Consider the following 25,692-nt stretch of genomic DNA (forward strand, 5'->3'; position numbering starts at 1 on the left):
GGGGTCATTTCGATATTCGTCAGAATCGTATTCCTGTATTTCCAAAGAGGAAAATTCTTTGAAAACTGGCCACTAGAAGTTCAGCTGAGTGAGGCAGTGGGCGTATAGATAATGGTAAATTAAAATACTATATTTTACATTTGTTTTTCGAAATTAAAATACTATATTTTACATTTGTTTTCTTGTTGTTATATCCTGACGTTTTCACGATACAAAAGTAACAATCATTTGGGTGACCTTTGGGCTCTCGCCAAATCATAGTTATACCAAATGAAAATTTAGAACGTGGCTGCCTTTATCCACATCCGTTAACTCTCAACATACTGCTTGCACACTTTGTGAGGCGCCCATGATTTATCTTAATCACCAATTTTTACTTTAAAGTAGGCTTGCCTGACAAATGTACTGATGTTTGTCCTTTGGCAGGGAATGTTAAAACTGCCACATATACAACAAAACGAATCGGGGCTGTTTAAGCACTTAGAAGAGAACTAGCAGAGGCATACATAAGGAAAAATTTCAGTTCCTATGTAAATAAAAACTAAACACTGCTAACTTTGTATGCAAACAAGAACTCGGACTCCACGTCGGAATGTACTTAACTACACCAGAGCGACGCACAACGTCTCACTATAGTATCTCAGGCGTAACTGAACTAGTCTAGTGCACTGTCGCTGGTTTCCGACTATCATTCACCCGACGAAAATCGGAAGGTTTGTGTCTAATGCAGTAGTATTCTGTATGACCTACGCTCGATGCCACAGAGAGTAGAACATTCACATAAGGTATACAGAAAAAACTTGAAGAAAATTAACTGCAGTTTTTAAATCAGCTTGCTTATTTAACCCTAAAACATCTCAAAAACCAAGCTCAAAAGAAATTATGTTACAAAGTGTTCCCCAGTGTTATTTTTATTATCATTTCGGTACATTCATTTATTTTATCAGCAGAGGTGCTATAAGTCTCGAAACTCACTTTCTGTCTGAGTCACTTTCAAAATTCCTCCCACTGAATGTTATCGCCATGTATTATTTTTAAAAATATTAAATAAAAAATCTGTATGTATACCTCGCTGTGTGCAAAAACGACGGCACCTAGAGCCACCGAGTTTTCAATACATCTAGTTCTTTCCTAGAACATGGGCACCTCGTAGCCCAAATTTTGAATACCGAATTTGTTTTTGATTTATTTCATATTTTACATGAATTTAAGGAATTTTTGATTCACAGACTCGCGATATGAAAACGTGTAGTGGCACAGCACACCACACTGTTATCATTCAGTAAAGAGAGATAACGATATGAAAAAGAGAGAAATAAAACATTTTGACCTTTGACGCACCAGACCAATCGACAAAATTTAAAATTTAAGTATTAATCCACCAATTCGTATATTTGAAAACAGTGTGTTGCCACTCCCTAAATGGAACACTTCTTATTTCGACGAACCATCCAGCTGCCATTTAGAAATTTGTAAGATATTTAACTTTCAAATTTAATCTTTTTGTTACCGAGCAGCAAACCAAGTAGTTGAAAAACAATAACCACAATTCTTAAAAATATTTTTTCTACTTTTTAATCTTATTGATTAAAATAAAAATGCATTTAAACCAAGTGATATCTAATTAGAAAAATTAACTATTTTTGTGAAATATCACTGTGTGGACTCACTGAAATTATTATATGTTTTTTTGTCCTTTTTTATGATAACTCTTTCAGGCAGCTAGTCGCTCGTGAGTCTGGTTTTCTGAGAAATAATATAGCGAACATAGAAACAAAATTGTGGCAATCCGTAATACTCTATTGGTATTCTAAAAATATTCTGTTTTTAAATATTTTGATATTTTGCTGTTAAATTTTATGCAGAAGCTGAACTGCTCTTCAAAAATTTCTCTTGAGTTTTATGTGCCAAGAAAGCGTTGCTAAAAATAAAGCTAAAATGGCAAACAAATTGTGTTAGAGGAGTGAGTCCAAGAACAGACTGGTAACCTTCGACGCTCAGTGACAGCATAAAAATACTTGACAAATCCTCTGGTGCATCGTTAAAACCTGAATCCTTTCAGATTTTCTTTTTAAATTTTCATTTCGAGTTCAGAATTTTCACGCACGTTTTTACCGAATTTCCTCATATTGATAAAATTTCCTTGGACGTTAGCTTCATTTATTGAGAATTAGGTGGCAGCATAAAATCGGCATTCTTCGCCTTCCTGTGCAGGAAACACGTGCTTATGCTGTCTGTTTCTACAGAAACGTCCATGTAATAAACGAAGTCTGACGACAGCTGCTCGTTATCTGTTTGCTGGGAAATAATTGGCAGCTAAGCCTAAGCCGTCGATTTATGACATTTCTTTTCCTGATGAAAGAATTATCCTGTTGTATCGTCTGTTTTGGAGCTTCTGTAAGACGTGAAACTTCGTAAGTAAAATATCTAATTAAAACATTTCGTGAATTCCTCTTTCACTTTCGAAGTAAAGGAAATGGTGACGTAGAACTTAAGTATGATTTCCTGTAACTGGGGCGTTTACTTTATTGAACAGAATTTAAAGTGATTTTCCCCCTTTAAAAAGCAGTTTTAAAAATCATATTCCGTCTCTTATACTCAGCCTAGCATTTTAAAAATGTATACATTTCCTTTCATGGCTCTCGTAATTCATTTAAATTTATTTATTGCATTTCCCTGCGTTGGCAACACGATTTAGCGTTGTCATCGATATGGAATTCGTCCCCTAGAACGTGGCTGACCTATAACTGTTTCAATATTTAATTTTAACTACACTGTATGTTGTTTGATTATTATTAGATGCTTTATATGAATACTTTAACTATTGCACGTTTACGACTTATGATAAAGTAGAAGTAGTTGAATCTGTTATAGCAAAACGAAACTTCGCACTCGTAGTTCGGCGCCATTTGATTATCTGCCATTAAACGGTATACATTATAGTGATACACTGTTTGTATTCTATAAATTTTACGATAAAAGTAGACACATTTGCTTAGATTTGTTTTAATCTTTCAATTATCTTTTTATCAGAGACATTTACATGTAACTTTATTTTAGTATGGCACAGCACTCGAAGGCTATCTGCCTTAGGCAAAAATACATAAAAATTAAAAACATCTTCATTAAAAATCGTAATATACAAAAAAAAAAAAGTCCTATAACACCAAATTCAGTTAAAACCAGTTGAAAAAGGAATTATTATAATTAAAATTAGGGTGTGTACTCAATAACGGGCAATTCCGCCAACGGACAGAAACAAAATTTTCAGTCCTCAAAACTGAAAGTTAACTTTTGGTCTCAGTGGGCAAAAAGACTCTAAGGTGCAAAATGTTTGTGCACAAATTTACTTAATTCACTATTCTACTAAGAGTTTTAAATATAAACAAATAGCGGCCTCTTTAGGTCCAGCACTTAAACTTTTAAATTGTTGATAATTCTTCAACTATCGCATGCACGTTAACTAAAGGCATAAAAACCTTAACCTGGACATACGAAAAACATAATTTAATCACTTTTAACGTAAAAAATGCAGAATTTACCGACATACAAAAATAAAAACACAGAACACTCCGTGCCGTGTAAGACAGTATATATATATATATATATATATATATATATGTCATAATAAAAGCACAAGGAAAAAGACGGAGCAGTGTAGATGCGTGATTAGACCCATACTGAAGAAGAATTTGATTGCGTAGTATTTAAAGAACTTGGCAGTCGAGGCAGTTTTAATTCCATTTTTATTTCCAATTGGTATTTGTGGCCACAATCACTTGGCACTCTAGTCGTGCCTTTCCACAGAAGATTTACATTTTTGATATTGTTGAGATAGAAAGCAAGCCAGCGAAGTTACATCTTAGCAGAGTAGAGGGCAAAAGCTGAAGTACGTAGTTATTCAAAATGGAAGCACGCGAAGAGAAAAGTTTTGGTTTACAATTCGGTGATTGGTTGTCAAGAGGCATCTGGTATTAACGGTTACATAAGATCGCATGATTAATTTGAATGACGCAATGCAGATAAGTTATTACGATTTTAGAATAGAGAGGAAGAATTAATGTTTATAGTTATATTATAATTCTGATTCATACATTTTTATCTTACATATATATATATATATCCTATTATATATATATAATAGGAAGAAAGCTTACAGCACAATACTTATTATTTTTTCTATTTCAATTATATATATATATATATATATATTAATAATTTTGGTAAAATTGAAAACTCCGACATTTATCCGAATTGTCTTAAACTTAAACTAATAATTCACAAAATAGCATAGACTTTCTAGATCTTCAAATCATTAACTACAAAAAAATTTTACTTTTTGACAAAACAAGAAACTTCAATTTCAATACTAACAAATTAATAAATTGGAACTCCACCATATCCAAAAAAGTAATTAACAATACTATAATTAATCAAATACAACGAATTAAAACTATATGCACAGATACAATAGATTTACAACGCGAAATTTTGATCCTTATCAAAATTCTCAAAAATAATCTAATTCCCTTTCAATTTATCAACCATTGCCTTAAAAGAGCAGGCGTTAAATACTCACTCTAAATCATTTAACTGATAGGGATATGATAATTTATTCCTAAACCTGAGAAGGCGGTATAAGTTGGATGACTGTCAGTTGAAAGATTTGTATATAGTGTAATTACTCAATTGTATATATTGTAAAAAGCTAATTGTCTTCAGACATATACTGTTACTATACTGTTACTAAAAAAATGGGCCTATTTCCTGCCTTTAGACTGTCTACTAGCTCTTGGACAGCGAAAATGCCTTTTTCCTTTCTTAAATTCTTAATCATTGCGACACGACAATTAGCCAGAAATTAATTAATTTCATTCACTAGTATTTTTCAAAAAAATCTTAACAGACGGTCTCTCTCAGATAAGAACTCCACAAAATACATCCCTCAAGAATTCCAAGTCCCACCCACTACCATAAATTACTTCACTCAAGTCTTACCGACTGATATTATTCAAAGCCCCTACTGCCGCTAAGAATTTTCGGACACCCTACACTTCTGAGTCAGACACGAAGAGAACACTTTGCCAACTTCCCCACTAGAAAGAATGTAAGTTACTTAATACCTTTCTGGCCTTTATATCTTCATGTACATTCACTGATCTTATTTATATTATTTTTATATTATTATTTTTATATTATTTTTATGTTTTCTTTGATTTGTTTTTACAAAGTTTGCATTATTTATCTTTTTTATAATCTTCTATGTTTATTTCAACTTTAATTTGAATTCGATTTCATAATGACAATTTCCACTGTTTAATTTCTACAAATAATATAGTACTCAAATACATAAAGATGATAGTGTCGGAGACGGTTACTCGAGTTTTACAGGATTTCTCTACAGTAATTGATTTTTACTCCAAATTGAATTGACTAAAATGCTTCATGAGAATAAATGCTTTGAGTAGCAACTATTCGCGGAAATATTTGGCCTGACTAGAATTGCCGGTTTGGCTTTAACTTATAACTCGAGTAAAGACGAAACACTTTCATATTTACGTATTTTTATCAATTATTGTTCATTGAACGGGAGTTGGTTTGTTCCCCTTGAAAAGTCAACTAATTTCCGATCAATGACAATAATTACATGTTTTAATTTTTCCTTTTACAATTGAAATATTATTCTTCGTGATGATTTAACTCCAGTCCCCGTTAAAACATTATTAACATTTTGCTTTCAAATTACTTCAAAACATCTGTCAAAATATAACTTACCAGTATGGATGCACACTTTTAAAATAATTCTACTTTAATTAAACTTAGGAGATAATATAATCAATTAATCAATACTGTTTAGGAAATAAATTATTATTATATATATATATATATATGTGTGTGTGTGTGTGTGTGTGTGTGTGTGTATAGGTGTTGCCGATTGCAACTAAAAAGGGAGGTGCATAACTACATGTTATAGCAGTCCCATATACAAAATTTTAACGTTCTACGGTTTACCGTTTTTGAGTTAAGCGAAACACGTACATATGCAATTACGAAAAAATGTACCTACGTACATTTACAATTTCAATGTAGGTACGTACGTGCATTTTTTTGTGACGTCTGTGCCTATATTCGTTCACGAACAAAATATCTTCTGAATCTATTTTGAATTCTACAATCCGTTTTGGAGAAAATGGTCCTTTATTCTGCCCGTACATATAGATGTTTCGCAACAGAAGCGTCTAAATAAAGTCGCGAGCAGTCAAAATGGATATTTCTTTGAGATATGACACCCGAATTTTTTCGAGATTACAATACCTTCTTTACTTCGTACAAGGAAGTAAACACGAGTACCATCAATTATCATTATGTGCGCGAAGATGACAAACTCCAAAGAAATTTCTTTGAGAAACTTTTTTCACCTTCCTTTTTGCTTCTTGTTGTTTTCTTTCCGTTTGCAATACATTTAGAAAAAAAAAAAAAGTATATAAATCGCTAAATTAATTTTTTTATAACAATCTTGTTTAAAAGTTTGTTTTATAATCTGTAAAACTTAAAAAGATTATATTCTGTACATTTTTAGATGTTGAAATTTTAATATCATAAATGCCCAACAGCCTAAAAAATCAAGCGATTTTGAAAAACTCGTCTAAAATTTAGAATTTGCAATTTTTATGCAAGTTTTCTTGAAAAGATTCTTTTTTCACTCAGTACAGTAAAATTCTGATGTGCTTAGTTTGTTCATTAAACTAAAATACGCGGGAAAAATTTTTTAAACATTAAATAAAAAATTCTAATTCGAATTTTGGAAAAATTACTTCATCACATTGAACTGTCATCTGAAAAAGTGTGTATGTAAAATTTGAGCTCAATAGCTTATCGAAAAATGGGCTTAAAACCGATGACAAAATTCCAACCACAGTGAAACACCGTGAGAGCAATAAATTTTTTAAAAGCTTATAAAAATAGACCGAGACATTACCGTCTTTCTCGACACTTTCCGAGGCTAATTCGCGTAAAGATATGCTATACCATTATGATGACAGCAAGAGGTATATGGTCAGTCGACAGGCCTTAACAACAGAGTAAATACATCACATCTTGCTATGAAAAAAGAAAAAAAAATAGTAATTTTTTTTTTAGTACAAACTGGGGAAATAAATGCATTCAATAAAAAGTTCTTTTTCGAAAGAAAGGAAAGTTGCTTATGCAGACAGCCGGCTTAAATGTTAAATACAAAAAAGAAAAATTGCGCACGGAAGAAAATAAATGCGTAAAAATAAGGGGAAAAAAAGTAAAAGAGATTGTAAAAAAAAAAAAAAAAAAAAAAAAAAAAAAAAATGGCAGCACATACAGCCACCAGATTTTAAACATACGTAGTCCTCCACCCGAACATGTGCACCTCGAAGCCAAATTTTGAATTTCGAATTTCTTTCCACTTATTTTATGTTTTGGTTGTGGTTTTGTTGTTTATTTTTATTTGACGTAAGTGATGTTCAGTAATAAAGTTAAGAAGCCAAAAAAAGTTATGTACCTCATCTTCCTAAGAAAACTGAATATTAATATGAAAAACTAAAAAGAAGATTAAAACTGAAAGGGTTTAGATATTAACGTTCGTTAAAAGGGCGCTTTTCAAATTTAATATGGTTTATTAGCAAAGATTATCCATAGAGATGGCCCAGGTGGCCAGGCGTGAATTTGGAGTGATTAACGATGACACTTGATGAAGTATGAGAACACAATTTATTAGGAAGTTTTACTCAGGACAACTCCAAAAACACATTTACATTCGTCGAAAAACTACGACAAACACGCTGAAACAATCAGCAGCACAGTTATCAGGCTATAACGGTGACGACAGCTTCATGGCTAAGCACTATAGTACAGCTCCCGACCGTCACCATCGAGATAGATAAGGCCTGCGCGCTGAGTTACTACGTCACTGTTAGGGGACCGGTCTTCGCGCAGTTTAGCTTCCTTGCTAAACACCCGTTTTTATAAACCTATTCTATGAAATTGGTATCTCATACTATAAAATCAGTCTAAAACAAAATTACAAGCGGCAATATAATATTTTACAAAGCTTATACGAATATGAAATATTTTCATTTTTTTTTTTTTTTTTTTTGTTGGTATTTATTTTCAAAACAAAATTATTTGAGAATGGTGTGGTGCTTTTAAAAGCAAATCATTTCTTTGAAGAAAAATTGGTTTTAAAATTCAAGTAGCTAAAATTTTTACTTTGATTTTTCTGCACTGTCTTTGTGTCTCTCGTTGATTCTCATCACCGCATCAAATTTTTTTGTTTCACCCACTACTTTAACAAAATGTTTGCCATTGGGAACACATGTTATCTCTCATTCTATAATTATTGTATATTTTTATATCTATCATATTAATGTAGCAGGATTATAAAACATCAAACGAATGCAAGAGACTACTTAATATTTAGACTAACATTTAAATGCCTTATATCAGTCAGAAAATTTTTCTGAATGTAATAAATTACTAAATAGTCTAGTCTTAAAATTATTTCTTACTTACATATTGTATATTAATCTGTATTACAGTTAATGTTTTCCTCTTAATGCTACATAATTATTCGACAGAATCTGTAGTTAAATTGAGATAATGTTTATTACATAGCTCTGAAGACTATCAATATTAAAATTCCAAATAAGACAAGAAAAAAGCTTTTTAAATAAAGTTATACACAATTTTTTTGAAAATATTTTAAAAATATACGAAATACTTAAAAAACTTTTAGAAACTGAAATTTCTTTACATCATACCTATTTAACTATAAGCGTTACCTCTGTTCTGAAAATATTTTTTCTATTAATATCCACATGAAAAGAAAATATAAATCCTAACATCATGTTCAAAACTTTTCTGTATAATGTAAGCAATTTTTTTAACTTAACTTACATAGCTTTTGGTGGTGCCACGTACTCAAATTAAAGATTGTAATTTAAAAGATAATTAAAAAATTGTTTTTAAAATTGCATTGAATTGAAATACAATGAAAACAAGTATGTCTACATATGAATTCAATTACTACTGCTTCTTCAATAACTGTACATTTTTAAAATTTCATTTTGCAGTTTCGCAATTTAATTACCTTAATATGAATCTTACATACATTACTTTAGAAACTTTTCTATCATTCTCAGAAAGATTTATATTGCATAACAAATTTTAAACAAATTGATTGCATGATAATAACATATATAAAAGTGAACAGAAGCTATATTAGCTAAACATATGCATTTAAGTTTCATCATGATAAAATGATATTTAATGATTTGCAAAAAACATTTAAATTTAAGAACACAGTACTCTGCCAAGAATCAAATTTACTCTGCATTTGATATTCTACATATTATGTAATGAAATAAGTGTTATGCTTTTAACCCCTTAGGACAGTTATTTCATATAAAATTAGTTTCCAATTAAAATAAATAATCATAAATTTTGCTGACAATTTTTATATTACTAGTGTTAGTAATTATTACAAGGGATGATGCTTCAGATGTCAAAAGTAAACATAAATTCAATTCTTAAAATATAATGAATAAAAAATTAGAACTTATAAAAGCCGATAAAAGGTTCGCTGAGGGTCCCTTAACCGTGACGTCACAAGCCAGTGTCGTTTCAGAGCGCAGGCCTTATCTATCTCGATGGTGACGTCCCGACTCGGTCGATCGCTCTCGGAGCTCAACACACTCGATCGACTGCTACTCCGCGATCAGCAGGGTTTATATAGCTTTTGGCTAGCATTCGAGAACAGTCTGGGCCAAACAGGTAATGATTCGTTCTAGAAAGTTCTCCATCTGGCCATGGCATATCCCAAATTTTGTCGCCAAATGAGTGATTTCGCGTTAAATATGGCAATCTTTCCTCCCTTTGCCATTTCATGGTAACCCTAAACCTGCTTTGCAGGGAAGCTATCTTATCACGTGGTGAACATTTCATAACATTATGCATTTAAACTAACATGGAAACCTTATATTTTTTCTGTGTATTTAAGATTAAAAAAAAAAAAAAAAAAAAAAAAAAAAGAGATGTAATTCTATAAAAATGTTTTAACTAGATGCATTTTTATTGAAACTCATCCTATTAAAAACTAAACAAATAATATTAAGAACTACATCTGTGGCTTTGAAATATTTTAGTTTGTTAACAAATAACAGACAGATTAAATATGAAATAAAAAATCTGAAAGGTTTCAGATTGAGCATGTCTTTAGAATTGCCGATACACAGTCTCACGCGCTTTTTCTGTGCCATTGCTTGATTTGAAATCCTTGACTTTGTTAATCAAAAATTCGTTAAAGTTTTACAAATATGAAATCGATAATAAAAACAAATTCCAAATTTCAAATTTTGGCTTCCATATGCCCATATTCGCAGTGGGATTACGTCATTCAAAAGTGGATGGCTCTAGGTACCGTTGTTTTATCACACTGCGAGAAACATACATACATTTTATGCAGATTCTTCATTATTTAGTTTCTTTAAACGTAATACAGGGCGATAATATTTGGTGGCAACAGTTTGAAAAGTGAAACGGACATTCAGAGTGATTCGACGAAAAATCCCAAAACGAAAACAATAGTCCCTCAGGGACAAAGCCCTTTTAGACTTATAATATTTTACGTTTTCTCAAATGGCAACAGACGCTAAAAAAGTGAAACTGTGTATTGACAGTGGATAACGTGTAATGGTATTTCGAAACGATTAGCTTGTTTGAGCTAAATCTAGAAAAATGTATAGCAACACATAACACTGTATCTAGAATTTTAAACATATAGTGTTTTTAAAAATTTTGTGAGATTGCTATTGAATTTTATGCAGTATGACTATGAAGAAAGCGATGTTTAATTATAAAATTAGGTTAGATTAGGTTATTTAATTACGGCAAAGCCTCGAGGGCTATTTGCCTAAGGGGAGGGATGCCTTCGGGGAGGACTTTATAAGGCAAACTGGCTCGTATACTCGTCACGCATGGGGAAAACCACGAAAACACATAAGCAGCCAACCCGTTCGCGAAATTCGAAACCTTGGGCCGAACTACCAGTGTTCAGCGACTTTACCGTTCGGCCGCTGGTGAGTCCTAATTATAAAATTAAAATGACTGAAAAGTTATGTTAGCAGGAGTAACTCCTGAAGCATATTCGTGAATAGCGACATCAGCGAAAGCATAAAAAACCTTAACAAAATGTCTGTTAGTTAAAATCTAAATCTTTTCAGAATTTCATTTCCTAACTATAGCTTTTATTAATTGGTTTTAGTTTGGCATCGTTTGTGTTAGTTTAATCATGTTTCGATCTTCCGCTTTTGTCATAAATTATTAAATAATCATACTTCTTGTTCGTTGTTTTCAATTTTGTTGTGACACATTCTTAAAACTGGTATTCGTGTTGTCCAAATTTAGTCAATTTTGACACCTTTTACTTCTAAACCAATTAAAAGTATCCTACATTTCAATTTTTCTCCCACATTTGAATCATAATGAGGTTAAAAACTCCTTGAAATTAGAGCTTGTAATATGACTCCAACGTATTCTTTGTTGAGGTTAACACGAAGCACTTCTTTGCTCTTTTTAAAGGGGACATTCTGTGTTCACTCATATTGTGTTTTTTTGGATTATTATTTTATGGTAGGCATTTACTTCTGTTTACAATATTTCTATGTCTCTATTATCTATTTTTCAAATAAGTTATAAGTTTTCTTGTGATATTTCTTTTTTCATTATTGGAATTTTACTTATATTCCTACGAAATAGCAAAAGTTACAATCATAATTTAATTTTTAATAGTAGTTAGCCGCTTGCTTGGCCAGCTACCTAAAATAGTTCTTTTTAAAAAAGAAATATATATATATATATATATATATATATATATATAATGATTTTAATGAGTCCAGTTAATGCAGTTTCCTTCGATCCAAGTACTGTATTTTCATAAAAATATTCTGTGATTTCAGTGATAAAATATAGCTCTTATGATTGCAGTTATTTAATCAACCTTTCCAGTCCAACAAGTTTTGACTTTAATTGCAATAAAAATTACACAACGAAATGCAGCAGCTCTTACAATAATATCACAACTACTTTTATAGAGGATGTTTACATGTTTTTCGAACGATTTCGACGCCGTTTAACTTATGTTTTAAATTTATGAGTATCTTTTTTAATTCTCCATGTCATAGCCTTTTATTCTGCATCGTGATTTCCACGATAGAAGGGCTTCTCGTAAGATATACAGGAGTACTGATCTCCTTTCCACTTTCATTACCTTTCAAAATTCATCCCTAGTTATGGGTTGGAGCTTAGAAAGAGCTCTTTTCGAGAGACCAAAGATACAGTAACGTCAGGAGACTTTGCAGTAGCACATTCTAAAGGTATATATGCAATAACTGTATCAGTTTTCATTTATTCAAGAAATGCAATGGTGCTTTCCGAAGTACGACTTGTTGCTTTGTCTTGATGAAGTTTCACTCACTTAAAGTCACTGGGATAAAGAAATGGAATTTCTTCTGTTGCTATTGGACATAAAACTTTCTCTTGACAATATACGTTAAACTGATTTTAACATTTTTTTTTTTTTTTTTTTTTTTTTTTTTTTTTTGCTCTTCTTATTTTTAATTTGATATTAGAAGCGAATCCTATGGCAATCATAATCCCCTTACTGAAACTAGCTTCGGGTATTGACAGAACTATATCTGTACACTTCTTTCACTTCCTTTTCGATAATAAATGGACTTCCTTTTACTCCAGTCATTTAGGTAAACCGATTCTTCATCGATAATCACAATGTATTTCCATTTATCTCCTACAACTAGATCTCGTACAGGGATCTAGAAATTTTTCTGCTTTGAGCCACTTGTTTAATTACTAAAAAGAAATTAAACAAGTGAAATTTTGAGAAATTAGCAAGTAAATGACTAGAATTAAAATTAATTAAAGTCAATTAAGAGTAGGAAATCAATTTTTTTTTAGAAAACCGAAGTAATTTAGAAACTCTTGCCTAAGGGGAAGTTTTTAGTAGTTCACAACATTTGATTTTACTTTTGGTTTTGAATTTACTTTTACCCTTGCCTACATGAATAACGAAACACGAATTGAGTAATTGAAGAGTTAGGTTTGGTGGCAACTTCCCCTTGATAAGTCTGTCTCCTGCCTGCTCAACAATTATTCACTTATGCATATTTAATTTTTTAGGATTAAAAAAATATTTTGGGGAATATTATATTTATTCATGGATTTTGATACCTGCACTTATTTACATATGCTCTCAAAATATAAATGATATTGTAGATTAGTTCGCATGAATAATTAATCATTTATTGTTTACAATTACAATTTCATAATTTAAATTTATTTTTAATTATCTTTAAATTTGCTTTTTTACGAATAAAGAATGTTTGTTAAATTCAAATTTCATTCCTTGCAGCAATGGCGCAAGAGAATTATATATATATATATATATATATATATATAATTTATCAAGCAAAGCAGTAATAACAATTTTGGTCAAGAAAACATCTTGCGCAATATGCTGCAAAATAAGTAAAAAATAAAAATTGTAGAAAGCTCGCCTAAAAGTTACCAAGAGCTGCTGCTCCAAAAGGTTAAAGACGTTTTCAAAAATTAATACACATGAAAAGCAAATCATTAGACATGTAAACATAAATACAATAAAATTAAATAACAGAAAAAGTTAAAAAGTAAGCGGAAAATGGTAAATTAGCCCAATTCGACATCCAAACAGGCTTTTCAAGGGAAATTTCAATTATTTGAACGTCGAATCAAGCTAACCCCATTACGCGTTTCGCCGAAACAGACAATTGAAACTTTTTCGCTAAAAAATTTTTGACAAAGTGTCTTGGAAATTTTAATAGTCTCAATTCTCTGTTCCAATTTCCCGACGCGTCCGCTCAGAAAGACACATTAAGGTGTTAAAATATGTAAATCAAAATCAAACTTTCTAAATCTAGTCTAAAATTAAAATCAAAACGAAAATAAATAGCGATGAGCTATTAGTCCTTAAAATACAAATATATTCGGGCTGGGCCTGCAAGCTTAAAGATTAACAATTTAATTTTTAAAAACTGTAGATTTTATGAAACTGTAAGAAAACCTGTAGTTAATAATCAATATAAAATAAAATTGAGAAAAGAACAACTCAGTGGGTCTTGCTAAGACCAAGAAAAAGTTGTAACAAAAGAAACAAAAAAAACTGACCTTTGGTGATGTAAAGCTGTCCCTCTGGAAACATGCAGAAAAATGGCTGCTAAATTCAAGCGTCTCATTTTTGGATGACGTAGGTAGGGGGGAGCGAAGAGTTGTGGGCGTTTAGCCAATGCGAAGTGATTTTCGTTATCTGTAACTCGTCTCCTATTATCGGAGGGGGCCGGAAACCTCGTGAACCGTGTGAAGAGCTCAAAAAATGGCGCTTGGCTTGTAGAAGGATGGAAAAAATTCTTTCGAAGTGAAAATGGCAAATTCAGCTAAACTATAAATACTTGGCCATTAAAGCATGAGAAAAAGGAAAAAACAGTAATTTGTTAAAAAAGTCATAATTCTTCAAGCTAGCGGGCGATCAAGCTACTATGAAAAATGAAAAAAGCCCGATTTGTTAATAAAAGCAGTAATATTGGCCACTAAAGAAATTTAAATTTAAAAATATGTACATAATAGTATTTAAGATTAAAGTGCCAAAAAATTTTTTAGGAGGAAAGAGAATGAATAAACAAGAATTTTCTGTACATTTTTACAATAGATTCTCTGAATTAGTCATCCTTCTTAAACCGTCCGAAGCTTTAGGTATAAAAAATCATTATCTAACTCAAAAAATCTATAATTAGGTAAGGTTAATGCCAGCTTTGGTCAGGGAATTTTTAATTATTTTATGTGGTATTTGGTTACTTTTTAAAATAGTTACGAAGTATAGTATTTCTTCTTGTAAGTGATCCGCAGTATTGCAAATTCTTTTCATTCTAAGTAGCTGTGAATAAATTGTGTTGATTATTACTCTTTTGGAAATATTTGAATTCCAGTTAGTGAGTTTAAGTGTGGAAAAATTAAATTCTCTTCTTTTATCGTAAACTTTAATAAAACGGTAATCAATAATATGTAAATCAAGGTAGACTATATCATGCTGTTCTGTATTGGTTTTATTAAGTTTTAAGCAAGCAGGGTAGATATTAGCGTTTTCTATTTTGTTGTAGTTATTAAATGCTATGACATCATCAATATATCTATAGATGTGTTGGAAAAAGAGACTTTCTTCCGTTCTGAGTGAACGTACGTAGGTTAGTTCTTTAGTGAACAGGAATAATTCACAAACTGAAGTTGAAAAATTCCCGCCCATAGGTATTCCCTGAACTTGTTTATAGATGTAATTGTCAAACTGAATAAAATTATTGAAGAGAACGCTGGTAAGGAATAGTTGCCATTTTTCGTTGCTGAGAATGGTAGAAATTTGTGGAAATAAATCTGGAAGAGCAAGTAAACTTGTAAAAATTTCTTCGAGTGGTAGAGATGTATAAAGGTTTTCAAAGTCGTAGCATTGGATATGTTCTATTTGAAGGGAATTCAGAGTTTTAATAACTTGTTCATTACTAGAGATCATCCAGTTGCAATGCAAACCTTTAAAATCATAGTTATTGATTAGTTCACGAATCATACGAAGTTTTTGCGCAAAGAGATAATCTATTTCTTTGAGATAACTTTTAGTACTATTAGCTATGAACCTGAATTTAATTGGAGACTTATGAAATTTCGGTAAGGCATAGAGATTTGCAAACCTGTTGTTATATTTCTGGGGTTGTATTTTAAGTCTTTTATGTAGTGCTTTAAATTTATTTAGAAGAATCTGAGTACTGGAAGTTATTTTTTGGTAAGTGCAAGTGTTATTTAACTCTTTATGCAGAAGGTTGTAGTAGAAGTGTTTTTGGTTACTACGTCTTTGAAGGGAATCCAGGCTTTTTTTTTTTCACAACGTCCATTTATTTCTCAACGTTACTATCTTTGACAAATTTTCTAATGCAAGGACGTATAAAGACACCCTCTTTCACCCGGCTAAGCAAAAAAAAAAAAAAAAAAAAAAGGCTTACTTTTATTGTTATGTATTTTGCGCTCTCTAAGTTTTTCCGCCAGAATTCCCTAAAAATGCTTTAAAAAGGGAACATTTTCAAAAAATGCACACGCCATAGATATCCGGCTATTGATAATTAGGTTCGCTTTGAATTACTCTGCGAACATGTTTGAAATGTCTATCTGTTTATTTGCACATTGCAGAACTTTATACCATTACAGATTTGAAAGAATATTTGAAAATGATTTTGAACCTCTTGCGATATTATCGAATTTTAAAATGCGTGCGTTGCATTTATCGAATTTATTAACAAAACACTTTTTTTGTTATTTACTACCAAAATGAATTGCATTATAGAATGTTACATTTTTAATGCGTAACACCCAAGTATAATGTATTGTAAAACTAAGTTACATTATTATGTGTTTGAAAGATTTTTTTAAATGTTGATAAAAGATTTTTAATGTTTGAAAGATTTTGCTACTTCACAAGTATAGGTGTGTGCTGTCCTTTTTTTTTGTTCAACTTTCTAGCTCCTCTGCCTTGCGCTTTTATTAACTGTAACTGTACTACTGTCTTTCAGAGAGACACGGGAGTTGAATTATGATTTAAGCTGACAAAATTTATTGGTTCGTAAGATACATAATGTCCTTCCTCAGTTCTGTGATTCCCGTCATCCGAGCCATCAGAAGAAGCTTGGGTAAGAAACTTTTTTACTTCTCATATATTCATAGTTTCCATTGCATTGCGCCATTTCCTGAACACTTACTTACCGAATAGCTTTAAACATCTATAGTTCACGGCTGTAAATGATTAAAGTCTCCTGCGGAATTGATGGTCTTAGAGAGGCGATATTCAATGGTGATGTAGTATGCTTTCAAATTTACTGATCTCTCTTAGAGGTAATCTTCTAAGAGATATAATCGCCATGGAAGGTTTCATTATACTCTCGTTGATGTTCACCTAGCTGAGGAAAATGACAGTTGCTAAACTACGATCGAGAGCTATAGTCTGTTACGTTAAAATAGACACGTCATGGTCTTTCCCTGCCTCTCCCATTTATAAACATAACACGTATCGTTATCACCAACAGCACTTTATTTTCTCCACCTCATTTAAAGCGAATCTTTATTTGCTCGCTTTTCACAAAAAGAAACACGTTAAACGGAAATGAAAGGCGAAAAAAAAAACAGTTAGGGAACTTAACCATCTGCAGCAGATGTCGTTACGACGGTTACAAGGAAAATCGGGAGTTTTAAAATGGCCCTTCAAAGTTCCTATTCTAAAGTAACAGAGTACAGGATGTCAGGTTAAAAAAGTTGTAAGAACTTAAATATCTGAAACCATATATAGACCATCTCTGAAAGGGACTAGTATTTCTGGAAAACACAAATAAGTATTGAATAACCCACCACACCACGGTGACCTCCGCTGATTATCAAGAGTCATCAGGAATCGTGGATGGTTTGGTTATCTTTCATTGCATTCCAAACTGTTGGTTCAAATGAATTTTCAGGAACTCCATATTGGTGTATTGCGGAAACAGCGAACAGGTTTTTTACAATATTGTTGCAGTTATACATATAGATACAGAGGTTCAAATTATTTTTCAAAATTTGAACATTATTAACATGCAATAATTTTGAAAAGTAATTAACAAGATTCTTAAGTGGCAGTCTAATTTCAGGTAAGCTATACCTTTATGTATAACATTTCTTTACCTTCACCCGATAAGTAACCGTAAATAAAATATTTGCGAAACTTCTTGCGGCGACCATTTCTTGTAGTTGATCAGCTCTCAGACAGCATAAATAAATATTTGTATTGGACATCACTTCTCTAAGAAGACCACTTCTACAGAAATAGTGGCTTAGCTAAGGGGGGTAAGGGATACATCTCTTTCCGTGCGCAGCATCCAGTGTGAGCCAAACTGACGTTATGAAATATTGAATGTAATACTTTCCATTTTTGGCAAACAGGAGGGAGGGCGAAATCTTCAGTTGAAACCGGGTGCTGAAAACCTTAGCTACGGCTCTGTACAAAAGACCAAAATCGTAGTCGTCTTAGAGAGGATAATCTGTATTTGAAAGCAAGATTACCAAATTATTTAATGCAAACTGATAAAATAGAGTGAAATAAAAATTCATAAAAGACCTTTTCTTAGCCCAAAGGGCCGTTAGGCCACAAGGCCCTTAAGTCTCGAAACGGCATTTTGTGTCCATTACACTTTTCAAATTGTTGCCACCAAATGTTATCGCCTTGTATTATATTTAAAGAAATTAAATAATGAAGAATCTTCATAAATACGTGTATGTTTCTCGCATTGTGAAAAAACAAGGATACTCAGAAATCAAATCATCCAGAAAAAACAAGGATACTCAGTAGAACATCAAATTTGAATATCATAGTGCTGCACCCGAACATATGCACTTAGAAGCCAGAATTTGGAATTTTTTTATTGTATATTTCATATTTTGTAAAACTTTTGTAAACAAACTAATTTTTGATTAAAAAACTGAACACTTTCAAAGCGAGCAGTGCCAAAACTATAGGGAATAAAGCACTTTCATCTTCAGCGCCGCGAGACTGTCTACCGGATATTCTAATTGTATGCTGTTTTTAAATATTTTTAGCTCAAAGGGGAGTTAGCCCAAATGCTCTCGAAGCGTGTATGTGGCTGTAAGTGGAAAAAAAAAAAAAAAAAAAAAAAAAAAAAACCACGCCTGTTTGGGAGTAATTTAAAATCTAGAAGCTTTCAGATTTTGATATTTGATTGCAGAACTAGATGCTCTCAAAACAGAATTACCCCTCTTTAGCTCCACCTCGGTACGGTCCAATTTCCTGACAGAAATCTAAGCTTTTCTGTCGCAACCGAAGAAAACAATGTCCAAGACATGGCTAGTCAAATCTTTACAGCACGCAAGTTAAAAATCCCCGTTTGAATATAGGAACATCCAGGCAATGTGTTGTTTTTCAAGCATGGTTAGTTTAATATGATTTGATTAAACATAACTGGGCTTGGAAATTTCCAAGAATACATTTGCATTGCCTCACAAATAGCGTTCTTCGATTACCTCAGTTCACTAGTAATCAACGGGCTTCTAATTTTCGTCTTATAATTATATTATTTCTATCGACAGAGAACAAAGCGGTTTTTGAAAGCTCCTGACACACACACATTACGAGCTCTCAAGCAATGCACTGCTGACTCATGCAATTAATGGTAACCGTCAGAGGAAACGGAAGTTGATGACAAAAAATAACTTAAAGAAGTCGTTAGGAATTCTACGAAAGGAATAGCTAGAAATCTGATTTGACTTTTTTATTCTAGATGTTTAAAAATAATTTTAGTGTCGAACAATTTTGAAAAATAATAACTGATGCTTCATAATTTTGTGTTGGCTTCAAATCATAGGAACTTTCCCTTTAATTAATTTTTTTCATGATGATTAATGTAATTAAATGATTGCTTTTATTCACTGGCTAGGCAACCGCTAAAGCTGGTGCAACCAGTGCGGCTGCAGAGTACCAGAATTTGGAAAAGACAGAAACTGTACCGGTCGGCAGAAAGCTTGCGTCCAATCCTGTTTTCAATACTAAATAACTCGAATTACCCAGGTCTCTCGTTCTCTCTCAAGCTTCAGATATAACATTTGCTGAAAATGTATACAATTATCCGGATTTTCCATTTATCCTATCTCTCCGAATAACGATGATTCTGTTCTATTTTGAAACTGCTTAGTTTATTTCTTGTGTTTTCAATTTCTGATATTCGCACAGGCGGGAACCACAGCCCATTCGATCATCAAAAGTTCCGGATAACCGAGTTCACTTTTAAGAGATTCGGATAAGTCGAATTTGAGTATTGGCATTTTTACTGTATTTTATATCGAGTGTCAGAGACTAAAAAACTTTCAAGAGCAGGGAAACCACAGATGAATATAATTATACTAGCGGAAGTACCCGATACCAGTTAAGTTACATTGAGAGTAATGTTTCTAAAGAGAGAACGATACCGATGTAATCTTTTTGTAATAATGATGCAAAAAATATGATTCATAGTCATACATTTTTTAATCTGATGCGATATGGAACCCACATAAAAAATTTCGATAGAAAATAAATTAATTCTCTGTCATTATATCAGCCACAATGGCACCTAGTTTTTAATTATTTTCGCTTTCTAATCAAATGGTCATAAAAACTCAAGTTCCTTCCAATAGTTCACCTATATATTCAATTTTAGTTGATTAAATGGGGAAAACATTGATCATAATTGATCAGAAATCAACAACGCGATTAAACAAACAAACGCACACACAAACAGGCATTCTTTATATGTAGAGATTTTGTAAAACTTACAAATTTTTTATTTAAAAACTCTACGATTTGAAAGCGAGCGGTAGTAACACATTTCGAAATAAAGCATTTTTATCTACAACACGCGAGACTGTTGCCACTCGGAAAAATGAATGCGAAAATTAGTGTTTTCGGAGTTTTTAATTAATATTTCGGCCGATTAAAGTCGTACGAAGATAGAAACAGTCGAAATGGCTTCCCGCGAATTTTCAGAATTGGGAATAATGTATTTAATGTTTGGCAATGCTATTTTTATTTCATTGTAAAACGTGGAAATTTTTTTATTAACAAACTCTACGATTTGAAAGTGAGCAGTGGCAACGCTTCTCAGATTTTCATCTCCGGCTTGCGAGACTGTTGCCACTCGCAAAAATGAGGGTGAAAATTATCGTTTTTCCGAGTTTTTAATTAATATGTCTGATTTTAGCTACTTTTTTTGGAAAAAAGTGGACGTCGACCTTTTCCAGGACCCAGAAAAGAATTGTAGAAAGTTTGGTGACGATAGCTATAGTAGTGACTTAGTTATTAGAGGACAAAAAAACAGACTTTCTTCTTTATATAGATAAATGAAAACTAGTATTATAGGAACTATTTTTGTGTTGAGGAAGAAAATATATTCGCGGGGATTCAAACGATTTTGAACTATAACATCATTGACAGAATTGATAAGATTGCTGAACGCTGATAATTCTCCGTAGATTCAGTTATTGCAGCTAAACTGAATGGACTTTACAGTTTGTGAAATAAATATGTCTTTTTTTTTTCCTTATAAAATTTTCTAAGAAAGCATCGCTTCTAAATGTGGACTTAAATAGTATCTCATTTTCCTGTGCGGGCTCTCGTGCTGAAAGTAGTTAGCACATCCAGCTAGGAAGTTATTCGTGGTTTGAATCTCGCAGACAGCAAAGACGGGTTTCCTTGTTTTCAGTTCCAAAGAAGTATCTGGTAGTATCTGTTACAAATTAAGAGGAAAACAATGCTACTAGAAGTAAAAGAAACTAAGAGCTAATTTGTTTTATAAGACTTCAAGCTACAAAGCAAACACAAATTGAAACTACTAGAATAATAATAAAACACCCGTTACATCTTTAAGTGACCGTTACAGCTTTAGAATTTATACCAACGTCGCCAATTTTGAAAATATAATCATTTAGTTTTTATGTTAAAGTAAACATTATAATGATCTCTAACGTTGAAATGTCTCTGCAGTTCAAAATAAACATTATAACGATCTCTAACGTTGAAATGTCTCTGCAGTTCAAAATAAACATATAAATAATCACTTTCTAAACAGTATGAATAATAGCTACAGCAATAATATTGTTACGGATTATACGTATATGTAATTAATGTTAGTGAAATTGTACATGAGATTGCTGTATTTTTTGTGTAATGTAACATGAAAATTTTAAGAAGCGAAGCTTTCCGGAAAAGTAAAACTACAGGGACAAAAGTAAATGGTTATATCGCTAAACTGGTGAGACATCGTCAAGCTGGCAATAGTTTTCGCTACAAATCGCCAAAAGTCACCAAACTTTGCAACCATCTGGCGACATTTCGGTCTGGTCTCTGTATAACTGTAACGGATATTGTAACTGAATGACTAACCGATCCTCTATGTAAATGTAACCGTATTCGGGCATCATATGCTTTCTAATAATTTCGAGAAGTAAAAGGTAGTAGAGATTTCTCGACGGCCGGGGACAAACTATATAAGACCAGAGACAGCATCAGTTTCTCAGTTGCTAATTCAGAGCTGAATTCGGAGTATTAAAATATCCGTAAGAACTTCACCTTTTATCTGTGTTTTGAATTGCTTTGTGTTTAACGTTAAGTTTGAAGATAAGTTTGAAGTGTAACAACTGATAATGCTCTGTGATACTGAGAAGAGCTGTATGAGTATTTTTGAGGAATGTTCCAGAACTGTAACGTGTTTCTTTAAAATAAAGTGTTAAAATAAATTTTATGAAGCTATCGTCTGTTCTGTGTATGTTCAATCCATTACGAAACCGTGCGCCGGCAACAATATCATTGCAACACTACATATAATAATGAATATAACAATAATGTCATTGGAGTTAATGAATAGTAAACAAAAGATTTCTCACTGGATTGGCAAACATAAATTTTTGAAATACATCTTTTAAAGGTCGGGGTTCTTAGGATCACCACACGAACTTTACCGTCAGGATCAGCTATTACTTCTAGTCGATAAAAAGACCATTTGCAGGGATGTAAATTGTCTTTCTTCAACAATGTGGGAGTGCCAGAAGAAACGTTATTTTTAGAAAATTGCCATTTAGCCCTTTGTTGTAGGTGGTAAATATAATAGCGGTGCCATCTTTTCCATGCTTGTTGGACAACTTTTGCTCTTCTCTTCCGACGTGTAACCTATTATCTGGCCTTTCTAAGAATTTTGGATCTTAAATATCTATTAGCGTCCTATCAAAAAAATGGCTGGGCCTTATAACCCAGCCATAAGGGCTTATATAAGTTCAAAATCATTTGCGTGAGGAAATTAAGAAGTAAGGGGTCTGGAAAAGAGAATGCCCCTCAATGTAAGCAGAAATATTTAACAGTTCTTCTGAGGTTAGCGTGACTTTCCCGATGGTTCTTTTTCGATGGTGTTTGAAAGACCTAACATCTGCTTCCCACAGCACTTCTAAGTTTGGAGCTCTGAGAGGAAGAAATTTCCACAGTACTTCCTCAGCAGCCAAGAAAACCTGATATTTATCATCGGGAGTTCTTACAAGATTTTGCAAACTAGAATTGTAAAGTTCCTCATGAACACCTTTGAAGTTAGCTGCATTATCTATGGAAATTACGAAACTTTTGCCTCGTCGTACAAAAAAAAAAAAAAAAAAAAAAAAAAAAGTTTTCAAAATTGCGATTAAAGCTTCGGTTGTTAGATCAAACACCCCCTCAAAATGTATGACTTTCGTAAATACGTATATATAAGAAAAAATTGCAATATATATTTTTGCTTTTCGAAATATGACTTGTTGCCTTGATGAAGGTTCACTCCTTGAAAGTAATTGTAATCCCAGTTACTGTAAATATTGAAAGTAAAACTTTCTCTCGATAGCACATTGATTTTAACTCCCCCCACGTCTCCTTATTTTTAATTTCCATTGTAAGATAATCCTGCGACAATCATAAAACCCTTACTAAAACTTTGCGTGGATGGAATCAAGTCTATACACTTTTTCCTTTTCATTTTTGGTAATCAATAGATCTTTTTTGTTGCGGTCATTTAGGTAAATTCAATGCTTCATCGACGGTCACGATGTATTTCCATTTATCTCCTGTTAAATAACTTTCATGCAGAGTTCTTCAAATTGTTCTGCGTTGAGCCACATACCTCTACGAAGGCTAGTGAACATTATATTCTTAACACTTTGAGCGCCACGTCAGCCATCTGTGCCTGACACTGGACTTTCCGTTTAGGCTGCATCAGCCATCTGTGGCTGACACTAGACTTTCCCTTTCGACCGCCGCTAGCTCACAGCGTGTAACATTATATATAACTATGCAATTTATACTCTTTTATGAAATTGCAGAAAATTTATTTAAAATTTATTTAATTTTGATTCATTACAGAACTAATGGATTTCATTGAAACACGGTAAACATAAAAACGGTTCTCCATTACAACTATTATAAAATGTGATAACTCTCTTAGTCTTTTTTCTGGCCATTAATCTACCAGCTTCTATTGCATTTTTATCATAACATAATTTACAATATTTCTGTACTTCAGAGGCTTTTCCCGGTTTTCTTTGGCGTTTATGTTTTCGTTTTTTAGATATTCTTGCATTTCTGTTCGATAGAATGTCTTCTTTTTCACAACTCGTAAGGGATAGCGTAATTCTTTCCGGAATTCAGTAATGCTAATTTTCTGCTTCGTAATATCTTTGTATAGAATGTAACTATTTACAAAACAGACTAGGCACGTAACGTGTTGAATGAATGCCTATAGGAATCACGTTCCAAACGTAAACTATCTTCTACCACGATAAGAATCACTGGCCTTACAATAGCAGCGCTTTTAAACGGCGCGCGTGGCCTGAACGAGATTGCCTAAGAAATACGCGTGACGCTCAACGTGTTAAGCTTTTTCAAGTTGTAAATCTAGTTTATTATGTTTCGTTGTTGTTGTTGTACAGTTACGTTTAAAGCCTTTGCAATTGATTTTTGATTAAGAGGATTTTCTTTTGTTACTAATGTTTTAACTTCAGAAATATTACGCACCTTTTTCGGGGATTCGTTTGGAATCTTCTTTCCAGGGAAAAGTAATGATCTTTATCGAAGTCATTCTAAAAATGTGCAAACACTCTTTTATTTTTTTCTGTATATCGCCAAAAGTAATAATAATAGATCCTCTAAGTTATCAGACAAGTAAGTGCAAATCCAGTTCAGCTCCCATTCGAAAAAAAAAAAAAAAAAAAAAAAGCGTGGGATACTAGAAAAAAAATTTTTGGTACGAACGATTTCTCATTTCTGCCAACTTCTAGACACATCTTGACCGATATTGACCTTCGTTTCTGACATTCGTGACTGTCATTACACATACTTTTGTTCGTGACTGCGATTTAACCACTTTTATAGCATCAGAGATAATAATTCCTAAATTTGAATAAATTTCTCTCAAATATACTTTTTTAGTTCCTCTTTGCGGTAAGAAGTACATGGTTTAAGAATAAAAAAATAAGACCAATCGTCACTAGGTAACACAGCTGAATTCTATCGGAGTTTCACCAAATTTTAGTACACTATTAAAACTTTTTTTTCGACTGTAGCAATAATTTTGTGAATAAGAAGCTTATAACGCTTTTGAAAATTCCAGGAGGTACTTTTGTCTTAGAAATAATTTGAACAAAATTTATGCCGAATAGAAAAGATATTACTGGTAATACTAATTACACGCATAAATAACACATTTTAAATGAAAATGGCATAACTCACACTAAGTTTTGGCTAAACATATCTTCGTGTCTTAAGTAACAGAATAATTTAAAATTCTTTTGTTTCCTTGTATGAAGCAAAGAAAGTGTTATCGGCAAAAATTTCCAGTTTCAGATTTAAAATAAAAAAAATATTAAAATCAGAAATATCTATTTTGACTGTTTTTTGCGTCATGTCTCTACGTACGGACTGATTGTAAAATGGATTCAAAATGGATTTTTTGCATGATGTCTGTACGCACGTATGTATCTCACATAACTCAAAAATGA

At 32.3% G+C, this 25,692-nt stretch overlaps 1 protein-coding gene across 2 annotated transcripts in view; it reads left to right on the forward strand.

The window, feature by feature from the left end:
- Nucleotides 1-25,692, forward strand: part of LOC118184166 (sulfate transporter-like) — a 257,622-nt gene that overhangs the window by 19,800 nt on the left and 212,130 nt on the right. For both annotated transcript variants that reach the window (XM_085819539.1, XM_085819550.1), the window contains exon 2: nucleotides 16,683-16,799. In XM_085819539.1, the coding sequence (XP_085675665.1) occupies nucleotides 16,745-16,799 (55 nt within the window). In that variant the 5' untranslated portion in view covers nucleotides 16,683-16,744. The remainder of the gene's footprint in view (nucleotides 1-16,682; nucleotides 16,800-25,692) is intronic.

The sequence above is a fragment of the Stegodyphus dumicola genome, chromosome 1 (assembly GCF_044657685.1).
Source record: "Stegodyphus dumicola isolate Sdum_Otavi_A_Nest chromosome 1, ASM4465768v1".
In the NCBI taxonomy this organism is placed as follows: Eukaryota; Metazoa; Arthropoda; class Arachnida; order Araneae; family Eresidae; genus Stegodyphus; species Stegodyphus dumicola.